The following is a 17,639-nucleotide window of genomic DNA, read 5'->3' on the forward strand; positions in this document are numbered from 1 at the left end:
CTTTGTATGTCTTTTTATTGTCAAGGGACAATAAAGGAACATTTATTGTTTTCAAACACAGCAAAGAGCACTGGATTACATGCATAATCTGCCTGCACAAAAATATGGCTAAGTTTCATCTTGAGATATAAGCATTCTATATACCGTATGAATCATCCATATGAATCACCCATTCCTTGCTGGCCTGATGTGAATAACGTATTACAAATTTTACATACCAGAAATATCCAGAATTCTCTAAAATAAGTAAGAAATGTACTTATATAAAACATCCCTTGCTTTATTTTTTGTAAAAAAGACTGAACTGGGTCATTTCCAAATTATGGAATGTATTAATATACTGTATGTGGAGGCTATTTAGCCATAGTCTAAACAACAATTGCTGAAGAAACAAAATAAACTGGGAATTCAAATATCTTTAGGCCCTGAGTTACCTAATTCATGCAAATTGAGACTCTGAGTTACGTAATCCAGACATACAGAGGCCCAAAATTGCATAATTACATAAAGCCAGGAAGAAGTTGCTGCAGTGGGTTTGTACTTGTGCAGTTCAGACAAGTACAAGTGCAGTGCGCAGTATACAGTGCAGTATACAAGTGCCATGCAGTGTGAAATTCAGACAAGTACAAGTTCAGTGCAGTTGTCGTGAATTCAGATGAGTACACATGCACTGCAGCAACCCAGAACACCAGAAAAACGAAACAGACCACCTATACAACTTCTTCCAACAAAATGGATACCCACGCAACTTTATCAAAAAGTGCCTGACCGCTCAGCCCACCACAGCACAACCAACACAAGCTATGGAAAGGATAACACTGCCACACATCAGAAACATCTCAGAAACAACCAGCAGACTCTTACAACCACATGGCATCACCGTAGCACACAAACCGACTAACCCAAAAGACCCAGTAGGCCCAGAAGAAAAAACAGGAGTCATCTACAACATACAGTGCAAGGACTGTAACAGCCACTATGTAGGACAGACAGGCAGAAGACTAGCAGAGCGCATCCACGAACACAACCTAGCAGTCAGAAAACACAATGAAAACTCCTTAATCTCACAGCACGTGGACAGACTCAACCACAGTTTCATCTGGGAAACTGTGAGCATCCTAGACCAAGCCAAATCCAAAAATGCCAGAGAATTCCTGGAAGCTTGGCGTTCAGACTAATCAGCCCTCAATTGACATAGACTCATAGAAATAGACCATATTCACACAGCATATTCACACACCGTTCAGAAGAGTCAGTAAAAAAGCTAAGAAGGAAACAAACAGAGCAGAACCCTTCCTCTCCAGCAGCCAACACCCAGAAAAGCAGGGATTAACACCAGACAAACAATCAAGCAGAAAACAGTACCCTAATCAAGGAACTACCAAGGAGAAAACCACACCCCCACCAACACTGGCAGGGCAAGCTATTATATACAAACAGGGAGCAAACCCCACACTCACACTGATGATGTTACCTAGTTGGGTAGCGAAACATCTGCAAGCAAACAATCAAGCTCAGAGAGCACCAAGGACCCTGAGCTACAGGTATTCTCTTCTATTGGAATAAGAGAGCTACTTTTAAACGCAGCTTCATACGGTAGTAGTGAAAACCTCTTGATAAAACTGTGTATCCCCTGGATATGTAATGTTGTGGCAGTGATAAAATCATTCCTCTTATTCTTGCAGAAGTTGAAGCACAAACCATTGAGGAGCTAAAGCAACAGAAGGCATTTGTGAAACTTCAGAAGAAGCACTACAAAGAAATGAAGGATCTTGTGAAGAGACACCACAAAAAAACAACAGATCTTATAAAAGAGCATACTACAAAATACAATGAAATTCAAAATGATTATCTGCGACGGAGGGCAGTATTGGAGAAAACAGCTAAAAGAGACAGTAAGAAAAAGTATGTCTGTCTACTTACAAACAAAAGTTCCTTTTGCCTTTCTTGGAAATGTTATACTACCTGGTTGGGTCTGATGCTTCCTTCCAGACAAGACTGGTCCTTCCAGTATGCAGAGTGAAGCAACCTCTCCTGCAAAGCTGTATAGAAATCCACTGTGATGCTGAGGCTTCTGCCATTCACACCAGTGACAAATTGATCCAGGCATTGGTAGGGCACAGAGTTATGAGTAAAACTGAGGAGAATTGATTAACAGGTGTACCTGTGTTAGACCCCTTCGGACAGGTCTATATCTAAGTGGGTGGAGAATTAAAGGAAATGCTTAGTGTCCCTTGACTGGTGTCATATTTTTTAACAGTGAAAACAAAATGTATGTGGGGGGAAACAGGCAGATATTTTCAGCATCAAGGTCTTACAAGATGTTGCAGGAGCAGGAGGGAAGAAGAGTTACATGTACAGTAGTATGCATGCAAGACTATCCATCAGGACAAAGAGAAGGAAGGCCCTAATCCATGTCCCATCAGCTTACAGAAACTTGGTCATTCTTAGGTGTCAAACCCAATGAGCTAGTTCAAAAATCAGCATAGTGGTGCCAATGAATTTAAGCCATTTCCTACTTGTATAGGTGTTTCCAGCCTCAAAAGAGCAGAGCACTGTCAAGGCGGGTTTCTAGATTTGAGTTTCTACCTTGCTTCCTCATATTTGCACAAATGTCACATTCTCTTGAGGGCTTGACGATTATCCTTCTCAAGCTGGAGCTCTGTCCTTTAGCAACCCCTCCTTTTAAGCCTGTGGTTTCCTAGGCAACTGGCTTAACACCTGGGTAGAACTATAAGCACCTCTGATATAACTGTCAGGGCTCAGGAAGATGCATTTTGGTTATGTTGGCCTGGCTTTTAATTTTTTGAATGGGGGTGGGTGGGTGGACGGACTGTACTACTGTTACTGTTTAGTTTGCAGTTGCTCTGTTTATTTCACATGCTCCATTCATTGCTCTCCCTTCTCACCTCACTCTTTATAGTAGCAGTTCTTTCCCAAGACCAAAAATATCACACTGCTCCTTAGGGAGTTTTGCTCAGTTTTCATTTTGCACAGATTATTTTTCTCATTTGGGTTTCTTATGTTGTTCCAAGCTTGCTTTCCTTTGACAGATTCTTGGTCTTTGTGAACTTTGCTCTTTGGAGTTCATTAAATAGTTTCACATTAGGATACTATGCAGTTTTGGGATGCTCAGATTTCAAAAAATAATTGAACTGATTGATTTGGTAACCTTTATGAATTGTGAAATCATGCCAGCCTCAGTTTCCTCATAGAACACTGTTCTGTGTCATTGGAGTGTCACTGGATGAATGGCAGTGAAACCTAAAGCTTTAATATTTTGTCTTATTGCTCCCATATCCACTGAAAAGTCATCAATTTAGTCACCCAGCAATAATGAGCTACACCAATATTCATCTCCTTTTATTGCACCATTGCTGTTCCTGGCTGCTTTCTTACAGTATGGGCCCCACTGCTTATATTAATATGTGATTTCTATTCATATCATTTTACATTCTTGCATCTTGACATAACAATGGTCCTATACTGAGAACACAAAGCTTTTTTTCAGGGTGTCACAGAATCTGAATCAAATTCATGAATGCTAGCTGGGTGCTCTGTTCATTGTCCATATTTCAAGGAATGATGAGTTCTGTAGACTTGTGTGAATACCAGGTGCATATCTACACCATGCACATCTTGCACAGAGACACGGAGAAATCAAGAATTAAAGGGTCTTTGATGGATTAATGTTATATTGGCTAATGGGATAATAGGGATCACTTGGGAGACAGGGCCCCTGCATTTGTACTGCTGCAATTGATATTTATTATTCTGTATTGTTCTATAGGAGTGAAACTGGCAGCCCAGATCATAGCCCTTCAACTGTTGAACAAGAGTTGGCTGCCCTTGATTCAGAAATGACTCAGAAGTTAATAGAGCTCAAAGAAAAACAGCAGCAGCAGCTGCTGAATCTTCGACAAGAACAATATTACAGTGAAAAGTACCAGAAACAAGCACATATTAAATTGGTATGTACTATATAGAAAAATTGCTTCCCTGCTTTTTGTGATGAACTCTGATGCCAACATTGTATAGAGACCTAGGTTTGGCCACTTCAGAACCTATCTGTGAAGGCTTCTATGTAACCCACCACCTGGCTCTGCTCCTTGGTGTTACACACTGATCTTTTTACTGACCTGGATCTCCATCTGTCTTGGCATGAGTCAGATTGTTGGAACAGTGTGTGGGGGGCAGCTATTTAAGATGGGGCAACCAGAAAGCTACATTACACTTTATTTAGACTTGTTGGTTCAATGGTATTTATAGGTTTATTTTAAGATATTTAATAAATCATTTTAGTGTCAATGCCTTTCCTAATTTCTATATTTGTGACTATTGAGAGGAGATGCAAACCTTTCAGTTTTGCTTACCATAAATAACAAAGGCTGAGCTCTAATATATTGTTTTGGTGGTGATACTGTTGCTTGGAGATCTTTGCCTTTTCTGGCTTTGAAGCTTAAACTATCATGCTATGCCTACGGCAGTGCTGTCACTCTAAATGATCAGAAAGCATTTCAAAATAAGCAGTCAAATTAGTGTAGCCTGTAAAATTGGAAACAAGAGCTTTGATATCACTGTGATGTCTTCTAACTACTTGTTTGTGCCAGAAAGCTTTCTGTGAATGTATGTGTTCTAAATGGAAGCTAGAACACAAGCTATAAAGAGCAAAAGAATATTATGTATGTATTGTCCCCAAAGCAGCTGTTATTTTTACAGCTGTGATTCAGGCACCCTGTATGGAGCAGCCCTTTGGGCTAAATGAAGAGTCCAATCAGATAATAATAGATGCTTTGAAATGTCAAGAGGAAAGAGACTAAGGCAATGGAATGTTGCTATTATATTATTTCAATCCGCCCCAGTATGCGTATATTGTCCGAACTCACAATATTCTAACAAGTCTGACTACTTTTTAGCAAAGTATTCCATCTGCATAATAAGTTGGAATAGGTATTCCATATGTAAAATAAGTTACCAAAGTATTCCATCTGTATAATATGGTAAAACAGATTAGTCTTGTGTTTGCTAATTCATTAGGCGTTATGAACCAGAACAGGGAATTAGCATCTCAGTTCACAAGCATGGATGTAAACATGTTGAAACAATTAGGTCTCTGCTAAATGGCATGAAATTCCAGTCATACCATTGGTAAGATAATTTGATGCTTATCCCTCATCACCAAAGGCATGCTGCTATATACAGAAACTTTATCTGATGCTGCCAGGAAGGGCCTTAGGGCTAACTTGGGATCAGTGGAAAAGTTTCAGTGACCCTAGGCATCTATTCAATAACAGGAAAAGTGGTGGGACAAAAGTGGTCTTTGAGGCTTTCATTCCTGATCAAGGCATCAGAGAAAGTTGGTCATCATAGAACAGTACTTTGCATAATGCCTGATGTGCCTTGGTCAGTTCTCATGATTGGCTAACATGTTGTTATTCCTGACAGTTCCCACTTACTTCCCACAATGTAAAATATTAAATATCAGTATTTCTCAACTTCACATGAATACATAAATATGGAAACTGTATATAATAGCCACAGTGACCTGTGTCGAGTCTCCAAAATTCAGACAGGATGTTCTTAGGTTTCAAAGCATCACAATGCTCAATGTTTTTTTCAGAGTACATTTTTGACCACCTTTTGTTATAAGACATCTTTGTATGTTAAAATTGCAGAGCAAATTGAAACACCGTCTGACATTAATCAACTGTCCCATAATTATTCTCCTTCCCTCTATCTTTGAATTGATTGATTATATGCCATCAAGTCAGTGTCAACTCTTAGCGGTCACATGGAATTTCTCCATGATGATCTGTCCCTAACCTGGTCTTTCAGGTCTTCTAATGGTGCATCCATCTCCACTGTAACTGAGTCCATCTACCTTGCTGCCGGTTGTCCTCATCTTTTCTTTCTTTCCACCTTTCCCAGAATTCGAGCCTTCTCTAGAGAGCTAGGTCTTTTCATAACATGTCTGAAGTAGGATAATTTGAGCCTGGCCTTTTGTGCCTCAAGTAAGAACTCTGGGTTGATTTGTTTGATGATTTGTCAGTTTGTTTTCTTGGCTATCCACGGTATTCTCAAGAGTCTTCTCCAACACCAAAGTTCAAAAGTATTAATACTCTTCCTATTCTGCCCAACTTTTGCTTCCATAGAATGTCACAGGGAATACCATTGCTTGCACCATTCTGTTCTTTGTAGATATAGACATATCACAGCATCTGAATATCTTTTCCATGGCCTTCATAGCTGTTTTACCAAGTGCTAGTCTGTGACATATTTCTTGACTGCATGTTCCTTTATTGTTGATGGTTGATTATAAAAGGCAGAAGCTATCTACCACTTCGATATCTTCATTATCAGTTCTAAGGCTGGTTGTTGTACCTGTTGCATTCATTTAATTAACAGTAGAGAACCTGAAGACCTCCTGTTTGTTTGTTTGTTTGTTTGTGGGATTCCAGCTCACAGACCCAACCAGCATGGCTTGTGTCAATGCTAAAGGGAACAGTGATCCAACAATAGCAGCTACTTGTTGTGGTTGAACAACAACCAATAGTTCTCACCCTGTCTGAAATGGAAGTGTCTGAATTCAAGTGATTTTGAAAAAAAACATATATTTAATATATTGAATCTCATTTCTGTGCCATCACATTTCAGGACCTAGTTTGCTAAGATTCAGCAAAATACTTTTAATTAGTGATCTGGGATCAAATAGTCCTGCAGTGATACTATCTTTGCTCTGGCTGTAGACAAGATACTTCTGACTCCTAATTTAGTGTTGCAGTTTATATAACAATTTTTATTCAACTTCCATGGACTGAAGATGAACTGCTATCTGGAAGAAGGCAGTGGCAAACCATTTCTGAAAGTTTTGCCAGGCAAACTTACAGAGACTTGTCCAGGCAGTCACGAGGAATTAGGACTGTCTTGAAGGCACAAAATTAATTAGAACTTATTGCTGATTAGTTTGTATATATGTCCCTTTAATTTTGTATACTGGTCAGGTGGTATATTTTCAAATCAAGTTTTCTGAACTTACATTTTTTAAAATACTTTAACAATTTGCTTGATTGTGCTTTCTGATGAGCAGATGGCCACTTGTATGAAACATAATGGAATTTGTTGCTCATTGACTGTTCTGTCATACTAAAGTTATTTTAATATTGTGACAATTAAAATTAATGATATATTTGTAATGCATTGGGAATTAGTAGAGAGAAATGGGTGACCACAAAGTATCTTTGTGCAGGAAGCCTTGAAATAACAAAATGAGATACAGAGGTCACAAATGCAGTCAATTTAGCCCTGATGGATTGTCTTAGGCTACCCCTTCCCTTTGGAGGGGGTTGGAAATTAATGGGGAACACATAGTTTACCTGTCCTTAGCTTAAGAATTATCAGTTCTTGACAGCAGATTTAAACGATATAGGGCGGGCACATTTTAGATTCATGTGAAATTTCTTCATGTTTGGGGCAAATTATTTCCACTTCTTACATACGCAGGACTGTCCCTACCATTAGACAAAGTAAAAGTGTTGATCAAAGCAATGGATGATAGACTATAGCCGTATCCAGGCCTAATTCTGGCTACTTTGTTTTCTGGCCCTTTCTGTAATCCTGAGCTGGTAGTGATGCTTATTCTTTGCTGGCCTGGTCTGATCAGGTTGGTTATTTTGCCCAATTGTCCTCCCCAGCTTGGCAGAGATTGGGAAATGTCCCCTGATTGTGCTAGTAGGGAAAGGGATGATTATTCTAGGAGGCATCTTGCATGTACGTACGTTGCTCTCCTGATGTGACATAAGCTACTGCCCCATTTTACTGAAGATTATTTACGCCAACTAGCAATTGCTCTCCAGCATTTGAGGTGGAAGTCTTCTCTAGCCCTTCCTGAAAAAACTGGGGATCACCCCAGTTGCTGTCGGACTAAGCACCCATCCTGGGGTTGGGGCAGGTTAAACCTTAAAGTCTCACTGTACAATACTTAGCAACTAAATGTGGCTTGTGCAGTTTATGACATATCTGTTTTTCTCTCCTAAGCTTATACAAAAGCTGACAGATGTAGCAGAAGAATGCCAAAGCAATCAACTAAAGAAATTGAAAGAGATTTGTGAAAGGTAAAGACTATTATTGATAAATCTTACCAATTCTTTTGGCTACCGTTCTAAATATACTTACAGTAGAATAATCACCAGTCAAGTAGCTTCTGGGTGAATGTGCATAGTCTTACATTTGTTCTGTTTTCTTCTTTCATTAAAAACAAATTTGCATATGTTGCAGAGAAAAGAAAGAGTTGAAGAAAAAGATGGACAAGAAGAGGCAAGAGAAAATCACTGAAGCAAAATCCAAGGATAGAAATCAAATGGATGAGTAAGTGCAGTCTTCAACTCTCATCATGACTTATGCCCAGAAGATCTGAAACAATAGAGAGAAGAAAATCCTAATTTTTTAAAAAAAATGTATGTTTAATTATGGGTCTCCACATATTATATTAAAAAGTAGGCAGTACAGTAGCATAGATTCCCACAGTGACTTTGCATTATATTGCCTTTGTTTAGAAGACCTGTAGCCTATCTTTTGTTTGATCCTTAAGGCAGCTTATAATCAGTCATAATGACACTTATGGGCACATGACAAAAAGCACACAATCTCTTTAAAATAAAGGATTAAACCATTTTGAAATCTGATATAGAATGTACTGGGCAATATCCGTAAAATTGGGCTCTGATTTTCTCTTAGTTAGCCAGGTTTACCAATTATTTTATAAGCAAATTATCTGTGGCAGAAAACCAGTGACAAGAGATTTTAAAAACTGAATGGGATTAATCATTTTTAATTTTCCTCCTAGGGAGAAGACAGAAATGATTCGTTCATATATTCAAGAAGTGGTGCAGTACATTAAAAGGGTGAGTCTACTGCGTAAAATATGTATTCACCATTGGCATGAAGATTACATTGTAAATGCCAGTATTTAGGCTGATTTGCACATTGTAATTATCTTGAAGTACCAAAAAACACACATAATAGTAGTGGTTATCTTTCTGTGCAGAGACATTGTGTAGTCCCAATGTCCTTATAGTGCTAAAATTCTATAAATTTAGTTTGTCAGTTTCTGTTCTCTAGAGGCAGATCAGATCTTATCTGGCTGCACAATGTAATAACACCACATCTGAAATAAGAAGGAATATTGGGAAGTTGAACAATTGGGTTTCAGAAATGGAGCCTCAATTGCTACTTGTTTTGCTATGGACTGTGATTTTATTTTGTTTTGTTTTCTGTCCACTACCTAGAGTGCCTCTGGTGGATGGGTGGCCATATACTGTAAATATGTTCAATACATACATACATACATAATTTAGAGGAACCAAAAATAAGAACTTTTAAACCCAGGTGCTGTTCTTGTATGACAAGGTTATGCCCCCAAAGTGCTGTTTAGAAATAGGTGAAAAATCATGACAAATCAAATGCACGGATAAAAGCAAATACCTCCCAGTAACAGGCGTGAAGAAGAGGGTTCTTTATGAGCAGGCTGGTCAGTATCTGAATCAAGTGCCTGTCTCCTTCCTTCCTTTCCCCATCTCTCCAAGGCTCTGTGATTTGCATCTCATCTATTGAAAAAAGGCTGTTTTTCAAAAACAAGTTAAAGGTGAGACCATTAAGTCATTCACTCTCTTCAGAGCACATGCCACTTCACCTAATGACACCAAAACTGGTATTAGAGATTATCAACATAGTCCAAGAAACATGCAGGAACATACGTGTGTTTAGATTTAAAAAAAAAACAGAAGTCAGTGCTCATTGTAGTTAATGCTAGATACTTGGCCTAATTAAATGCTGCAGTTAATTGCCATATATTAAGAATATCTTCCATTTTCAGCTGCACATTTCCAGCTTATAAGACTTCTAAATCTGAAACAAATCTGCTGAGATTCTTTGAAGTCTTACATGAAAGATGTTGACTATTTTAATAATAATGACTTTATTTTTGTGTCGAATTGTTCTCTAAATTTTTTGACACAAGATACTATGACATTATTGTCTTTAGTGTGGGACTGAAGAGCTCAGATAGGCAGGTGGATTACAGCAGGTGGCTTTGCTTTTCGATTACAGCTAGAAGATGCCCAGACTAAAAGGCAGGAAAAACTTCTGGATAAACACAAGGAGGTTCGTCAGCAAATACTGGATGAAAAGCCCAAGGTAAGGAAAATTGAGTACTAATAAGCTTTATTTTTGCTTCAAATTTCATCACCATCCATCTCCCCCAAAAGGGGATATAATTAATGAATATGAGCCTGGCATCAGGCAGATGTACAAATATTTCATGGTATGGAAAATCTGCAGGATTAAAGCACAGGTGTATATTTGAAATGTCATCCAACAGGCTGAAAAATGGCTGACATTTAGTTTGGGAATATCTTTGACCAGCAGAGGGTGCAATACATTGATAGATGTGTAAAAAATAGCACAACATTTACTCTATTTTGTTTGCAGCGTGCAAAAAAGCTCAGTGTTTTCTGGCCTGAGCAAATTGGCAAAATACAAAGAGTGTGGTATGCTATAAGACGGTCTTTCATCATGCGGATATCGTGACGCATTTTGTGAATTCTCGTCTATTCTTCTCAGCAGAACAGATGGTGTATGCATGCACCTTGAACACAATGACATATTTGTTTTGTTGGTTTTCCTATTCTCTTGTCAGGGGGTCTGCAATTAGTTTCCAATAGTCACATTGCTTATTCTGGCAGCTGAGACCATCCATGAAATTAATTCATTGTGTTTTCTGTTGTGCTTTTTGACAGTTAACAAATAAAGGCAGCCATGCAAATGTTTGAGACTATTTTCTCAATAGGTCACTGGAGTTACTCAGACTGACTACATTTGTGATCCCACAAGAAAATAGGCAACACTTTCTCTTAGACTTTTTCAATGCAGGGGAATTATAAAATGATTAGCTATATTTTACAGCCCTTGATGGCAGGAGATTAGAGTTAATATAATCTTCAAGTCAGAGTCTTAGAGGAGGGGTTTTTTTTCCCCTTCTGTTTTCTTATGGCTGGATTACAAATGCCACTAAGTGTTTGGTCCATGACCATATATTTATTTTAACATAATGCCATCTAAGCCAGCCATTTCAACATTGATAGTTTAATTTTCCTAGTATTAATAATTCCTCCAAACCTACCCTGCTGTCCAGATTACTTTTTGCTGATCTTTGATCAAAATAAATTGAAATAGTTCCTCTCAGCAAAACGAGATTAACAGCAGCTGCTGGAAGCTCAACTTTTTATTCAAGCCAATGGTTTGAAAAGGGATCTGGGATGTACACATTGTTGTTTTAAAGGTGGAGAAGAGATATGCATCTTGCTGAAAACAATGACCCATCTCTGAGTTTGGGTGCCAGCCAAAACGGCATCCATCCTCAAGAATTAATGAAGTACAATAAAAGTTTAGAGGGGAAAACCCTTGTGATATAGTTGAAGAATCTCTCTTCTCCCAAATAGCCCAACAAGCATTGAACGTGTCCAGGATGCATTAAGTATGCTGATTAACTATTGGTGGGGACGGGAGTGCAGGAAGTCCAGCTGAAGGGGATATGGAATGTAATATCCTGAACAGGAGCATTCCATGCTGCAAAATTGCTTGGACAGGTGAATGTATCATTTCTTGGTTATATAACCAGCCCCCTCTCCCACCATGAAACTGAAAAGACAGATTTCCTACTTTCCTGAACTGGATCTAGTGTGTTCCTGATTATTTTTTTCGAGCTCACTTATCTGGAAATGTGCTTGCTTAAGGTATTTTATGATAAGAAATAAACAGAGTGCCAATACAGTTATTTAATCAGCTTTAGAGAAACTCTTTATCAGTCTGTCTGAATCCCATATTATGAACCTGTTTTAGCTTCACTAAATTCCTGCAGTTTAGTATCTCTGCATGATACAACAAAATTTAAATCTGGTGCACAGATTCTTTAAAAATCATCTTAATATCATATACTTCTCAGAGTTTTTTCTGTATATTTGCACTGAGCTCCAGGTGTATGCAACAATAAAATCAAGAAATCAAACTCAAATGGCATGTGATTTTTTTCTTAGAACAGTGGCACCAAATTAATTCGGTTGTAGACTGTGATATATTACTGCTCAGCTACAAGTTACCTACAAGATTTATCTGATGCAATATGCTGCTGAACCATCTGCACAGTATTTGCACACTCTGCTTAAGCCATTAAAATCATCTCATTTTGGAGTTCATATCCTCTTTCCAGATAATCTGGGTTAGCTAAACCTAACTCTAACTTCTTAGAGTTGCGAGACAGTGAGTGCTAACACACATGGGGAAAACTCTGCCTTTGCCCTCGGAAACATCTTGCTCCACATGCCACCTGGCTGTAGTACATTAGGAGGTTAAAAAATCCACTTATTGAGAATAATGAGAAATGAGCTTTTTTTCTGCCATTGCACCTCAACCTGACGACGAAACATCTGCAAATGACACTGCCCCTCAATCTCATCTGCAAGTGCTTTGGTTTGAAACTGAAGAGGCTGACTCTCCACTACTCACTCACCCAGTGTTTCTCAACCTTGGCAACTTTAAGTCGTGTGGACTTCAACTCCCAGAATTCCCTAGCCACTCCCAGAAATCCCCAGCCAGCCGGCTGAGGAATTCTGGGAGTTGAAGTCCACACGTCTTAAAGTTGCCAAGGTTGAGAAACACTGCACCCACCTATCTCTCAGGAAGAGAAAACAAGGTCAGAAGTGTTGAAGACTGGAAAGCCAGATTTGTTCTCCATTGGTTTACAACTTTAGCACCCAATCGATTGTGGTGTGGTAGGACTCGGATTATCAGCAACCTAGGTTTCTTATCACGCTCTGTACATTAACACATCCATCAATGCAAGAATGTCTGTGTCAAGCCTAATTACACTTTTGTTAATGGGCACCACCAATACGACATTTCACTGTATCTCACTTCTCTGATATTTCTTATCTGATGAATCAGAGTGAGATTTACAAAAGCTTATGGCATGACAAATGTGTTTATTGCAAGTGATTTTTATCTCTTTGGATGTTGTATAAGGTGAAAGAGGAAAAAAATATAACACTGCTGTTTCATTCAAAAACATAACAGAAAGAGGATACAAATATAAACATTGTGCAAACATTCAGAACACAACTTCATTAAAAAAAATTCTGTGTATAACTGCTATTCTGTTAGGCAGGCAGGCAGACCCAGACACACACACACAGCCAGCCAGCCAGCCAGCAATCTAAATGTTTTTCTAGAATACTGATTAGGCTTAGGGCAACTGAACAGGACAACAAGGCTGGAAGGACATTTACGCATTTACACTGAAACCTTCAGCCCTTAATTTAGCAGTATAGTATGGCAGCAGCTAAAGATACTCTGAAATTCTTATTTCAAGTTTGATTGCTTATCTTTCTTTTTAAATGCAAGCTCATCTGGAAATATTGAGTAAACAAACTTAAGTCTGGAAAAAATGAGAAAATGGGTGAAATCAGATTGGGATACAGTAATTGATTGTTCCTCTTGTTTGTCTGTTTGTAGTTTTCTTTATGGACCAGGGCAGCCACTGATTGGGACTGTTGGATGAGGAAAGAGGAATTAACATACAGACAATTCCTTAATAAGGGTAAAAGAATGGCACTCACTTAGAGTTCTCTTGTCCCTCCTGAGACTGCCCTGTCCAGGAAATACTGTTTTTCAATTAGCTTGATCCTTTCCCCATGATGATGGCAGGAGTGTTGCTGCTACCACTTAGCCACACTAGTTTAGAGAGATTTCTGGCTTCCCTTGTGTGACTGCATGTACTGGGTACACATAGTGAAAGAAGATGTTCCAGAATAGGCATTGGATCTAGACCACTTCCTCTCACTTCTGAATAGTATATTTACAACAGTCATGTGGGCCAAATCAGGAGAGCAGGATCTTTGTGGATGGACACCTGGTGGGGTAGGGCACTTGCATAGACTGCCACGGACCCTGGTTACTCCTCTTGCTCCAAAGGTGTGGAATGGGGGGTAGACCTGCTTTCTTGCTGATGGCAACTTCCAGTGTCTGTTTTTCCTACACTGGAATGGGTGGAGGAGAGAACATTTATCAGCATATTGTGAAACTTTTGTCCTAGCTGCATGGCATCAGGAATTGTATGGTTACAGCTGAAACTACCTCCAAAATACTTATTTCAAATACGTTTTCTTATCCTTTGAAAACTTACTAAGCAAACCCATTTTTGGCATACCTTAGGCTAGGTCGACTTTCACCCATCATACCTAATGAGAGAGCAGCTGCTGTCAGTGTGGAGCATATTTGGGTGACCTATTTTTAGCTTACCTGTCCAGCAGTCTAGAGATGTCCTCTAATTGTAATTGCTTCCTTGCTTGTGCAGATATTAGAAATTCAATAATGCAGAAGACAGTGTCCAATTATGGATGCCTGAAGGAATATGAGGACATGCTCTTCATCCCTGTGACAGAGTGAATGCATTTGAAAACATAACGGTTCGTCTAGTACTGTTTAATGTATCCATTAATGTTTTGAGAAAAGGAGATAAAGTGCACAACTCAGATGTATACAAGTTCCAAACTGGAATGATTGCAGGTTCTTGACAATCCAAGATCTTGATTTATATTTTCTCAACAAATTAGATTCTTTGATAAAAGTAAAACAGATTTGGGTGCTGAGTTCAGTCCAGGTTTAGTGTATTTGGGCAGGCCCGCTGAAATAAACAGAGCTTCGGTTAGCCATAGCTAATTTTTGAGTCTCATTTATTTCAGTTGGTAGACTAATGGTTACTATATCCAGATGTAATCTGCTCAACATGAATGTGAACTTCTGCACCTAGATAAGAACAAAGTCTTGATCTGTGAGAGATCTTTTCCACGCTGCTATTAGCTAGGAGGAGAGCCGTAGATCCTAGTTAACCAGATAATTTTTGATCAGCAGTATAATGTCTTACAAATGCTACAGTATATGCAGTCACACAGAAAGGAACACTGTAAGACAAGGAAGACATTTTCCCCTTTTGCATGGCACTGGTGAGTTGTGTTCTTTGCTAGAGTGCTGTATTATAATGCCCTATTTCAGAAAAGACACATGGAAGCTGGAAATTATTCAGAGGACAGCAACAAAATTGTTCAGACGTCTGGAGAATTTCACATGTAACAAGTCTGAAGGAGCTGGGCTTGTTTAATTTAAAAGAGAGAAGATGAGGAACTTAACATACACAATGCAATCTGTAATTTATTGCCCGAAGACACATTTGTTATCTCATCTTCTGTTTGTGAAAGCAAGGTCTGAATTTCTTTCTGTACGTAGATTCACCTTGAACTTTCTTCTCTTAGCCTTTTTATTTATAATCCTGATAGAACTTGCTATAAACTCAGATATCTTATTATTAATTTAATTGTTGTGTTCTGCTTCAGCAACTGAACTATTCAGATATGTTATGTCACTAGCAGGAATATGTTTATGTGTATATTTACATAAACTAATGCACACACATGCATAAATAGATTCTCTCTCTCTCTTCCTACTCACACAAACATCCCCCCAACCCAAGCAAACGTACAGTACTTTCTGCTTGCTATTGACAACAATAGTGTTTCTCAACCTTGGGAACTTAAAGATACGTGGACTTCGACTCCCAGAATTCTCCAGCCAGCATGGAGAAGTCCACACATCTTAAAGTTCCCAAGGTTGAGAAACACTGGACCAGAAGATCTATGCTATAGGTGCTAGGAGCACTTCTGTCTTGTAAAAATCAGGCTACATAAGGATGTAGTGGATCTGCATCATAGAGAGCAAATGAAGTAAGAATAGTACACGTTGGCTTTGAAAGAAGTTTGGAGTAGCCGGCTTTGACAAGTAGATCTTCTAGCCATTCTAAGGCTTCAAGCACATTCAACTAAACCAAAGAAATTGGACATATGTAGAAAGATATTTCAGAGCTTGTGGGGACAACCCTGTTCTCCTGTGCACTTTTGACTCTTGGGTACTCAGATCAGCACTTGAACAGGCTCAGGGTCTGGTCAGTTTTAGCAAAAGTACACAACTCTTCCAGGGAAGCACCCACAATTAGACCAGCCCGAGGACAAGCAGAGAGCTTGATCTACCTGAATCAGGTGGCTTGCATGCCTCATACATCTTTCCACAGGTTGCTTGCTTGGCAGCTGTTAAAATCCTCCTGAGAGAAGGAATTGCCTTCATGGTTCTCTTCCTCTAATAGTTGTCTGTAGTATTCTCTGGACAACAGAAAACATATGACAACTTGGGCTAACATCAGGAGGAGGTTGACATCAATCTGTGGAAGCCTTTTCAAAAGGCTGCCAGCTATCCTGAAGTAACTTTCCTGTGGCCATGACACCTATTCCATTAATGCCTGCTTTCTTTGACTAGGGAAGAACCAAAGGCAGCACCCCCAAGCTGTAAATGAATCTTTCGAAATTTTGCTGCAAAGGGTTAAAATTCCATCCTTTTTCTAAAAACCCAGGTTGGGATACCAATGTAAGTAAAATAGTGTAGTGACAACCAAAACAAAAATGAAATCTATGTAATGATTGGCTGCATTGCTACAAAGTACTGTGACAAAATTACAAATAGTATAGGTATAAATGAATGGGAAAACATGAATTATAATGCACACTCCTGTAATGGCTATATCTGCAGTACAAACATAACCCCCACACTGTAACAGGCACATCTTTTTCAGAATTGCTTTATTTAGTTAGTGCTAAGTACAAGCAGCTGAATGAAAAGAGGAAGGACTTGTTTGTTTATGCCTTCAGATTCGTAGGCATGGGAATGCAGGGGTCATCTGAGGTGGAAGGTTTCACCCAACAGAATTGTTCATCTTCACTTTGCAGGAGGCACAGTGCTGTGGATCACTCAGAAATATATACATTTAAGTTTACTTCAGCACTTGGAATTCAAAAAAGGATAGGAAATACTGCCAGCCTCCCCAATTGCTAAAATAATGTTCCTGGTTTAGCATTCATTGCAAGCTCACAGTAGCATAATTAAACAAGCAAAAAGCAGAAGCCAAATGGATCGGAATGGCTCAATCATTTTATGTCTTTCTTTCTTTGTTTGCTCATTTCTTTGCTTGATAACATTTATGTCCCACCCACATCCAGAGACTCCAAGCAGCTAATATCTAAATAAATCCCATGCTAAATGGTTTGCATATTGTTGCAAAGTTTCTCAAATACCTGTTATGGCATTTCACTGTTTCTAGCTCCAAACCACTCAGTTTTTCTTTTGTCTTTAAGGATTACTTTGAATACTGCAGTATAATATGCTTATAATATTTGCCACTGGGTGGTATTTCTCAACAAGACATGGGAGGCATGGAACTGGTGGTAAAGAATTTTCCAGTGTAATGAAGCCAGAACAAATGCCAACTTTTGCAGTACCATTGGAAAAAATAAAGATTTATCATAATTTACATAATAGTACAAATTACCCAGTGTAAACTCTGAATGGCTGTATAAAGCAAAAGAGAATGTGTTCCAATATGCACAGTACTATATAAGAAGAGCAGCAGCTACAGCTTTGCATTAAATTGCAATTAGCAATAGTAGCAAAGCAAGCAATAACACAGAAATGATCAGAGCAAAAAATAA

The 17,639-nt window shown here is 38.8% G+C and overlaps 1 protein-coding gene across 1 annotated transcript in view; it reads left to right on the top strand.

Annotated features, from left to right (window-relative positions):
- Positions 1-17,639, top strand: part of PLCB1 (phospholipase C beta 1) — a 496,305-nt gene that overhangs the window by 420,299 nt on the left and 58,367 nt on the right. The window contains exons 26-31 of the mRNA XM_063316122.1: positions 1,686-1,905; positions 3,791-3,971; positions 8,035-8,111; positions 8,275-8,364; positions 8,843-8,900; positions 10,105-10,191. Coding sequence (XP_063172192.1) covers positions 1,686-1,905; positions 3,791-3,971; positions 8,035-8,111; positions 8,275-8,364; positions 8,843-8,900; positions 10,105-10,191 — 713 coding nt within the window. The remainder of the gene's footprint in view (positions 1-1,685; positions 1,906-3,790; positions 3,972-8,034; positions 8,112-8,274; positions 8,365-8,842; positions 8,901-10,104; positions 10,192-17,639) is intronic.

The sequence above is a fragment of the Candoia aspera genome, chromosome 1 (assembly GCF_035149785.1).
Source record: "Candoia aspera isolate rCanAsp1 chromosome 1, rCanAsp1.hap2, whole genome shotgun sequence".
Taxonomy (NCBI): domain Eukaryota; kingdom Metazoa; phylum Chordata; class Lepidosauria; order Squamata; family Boidae; genus Candoia; species Candoia aspera.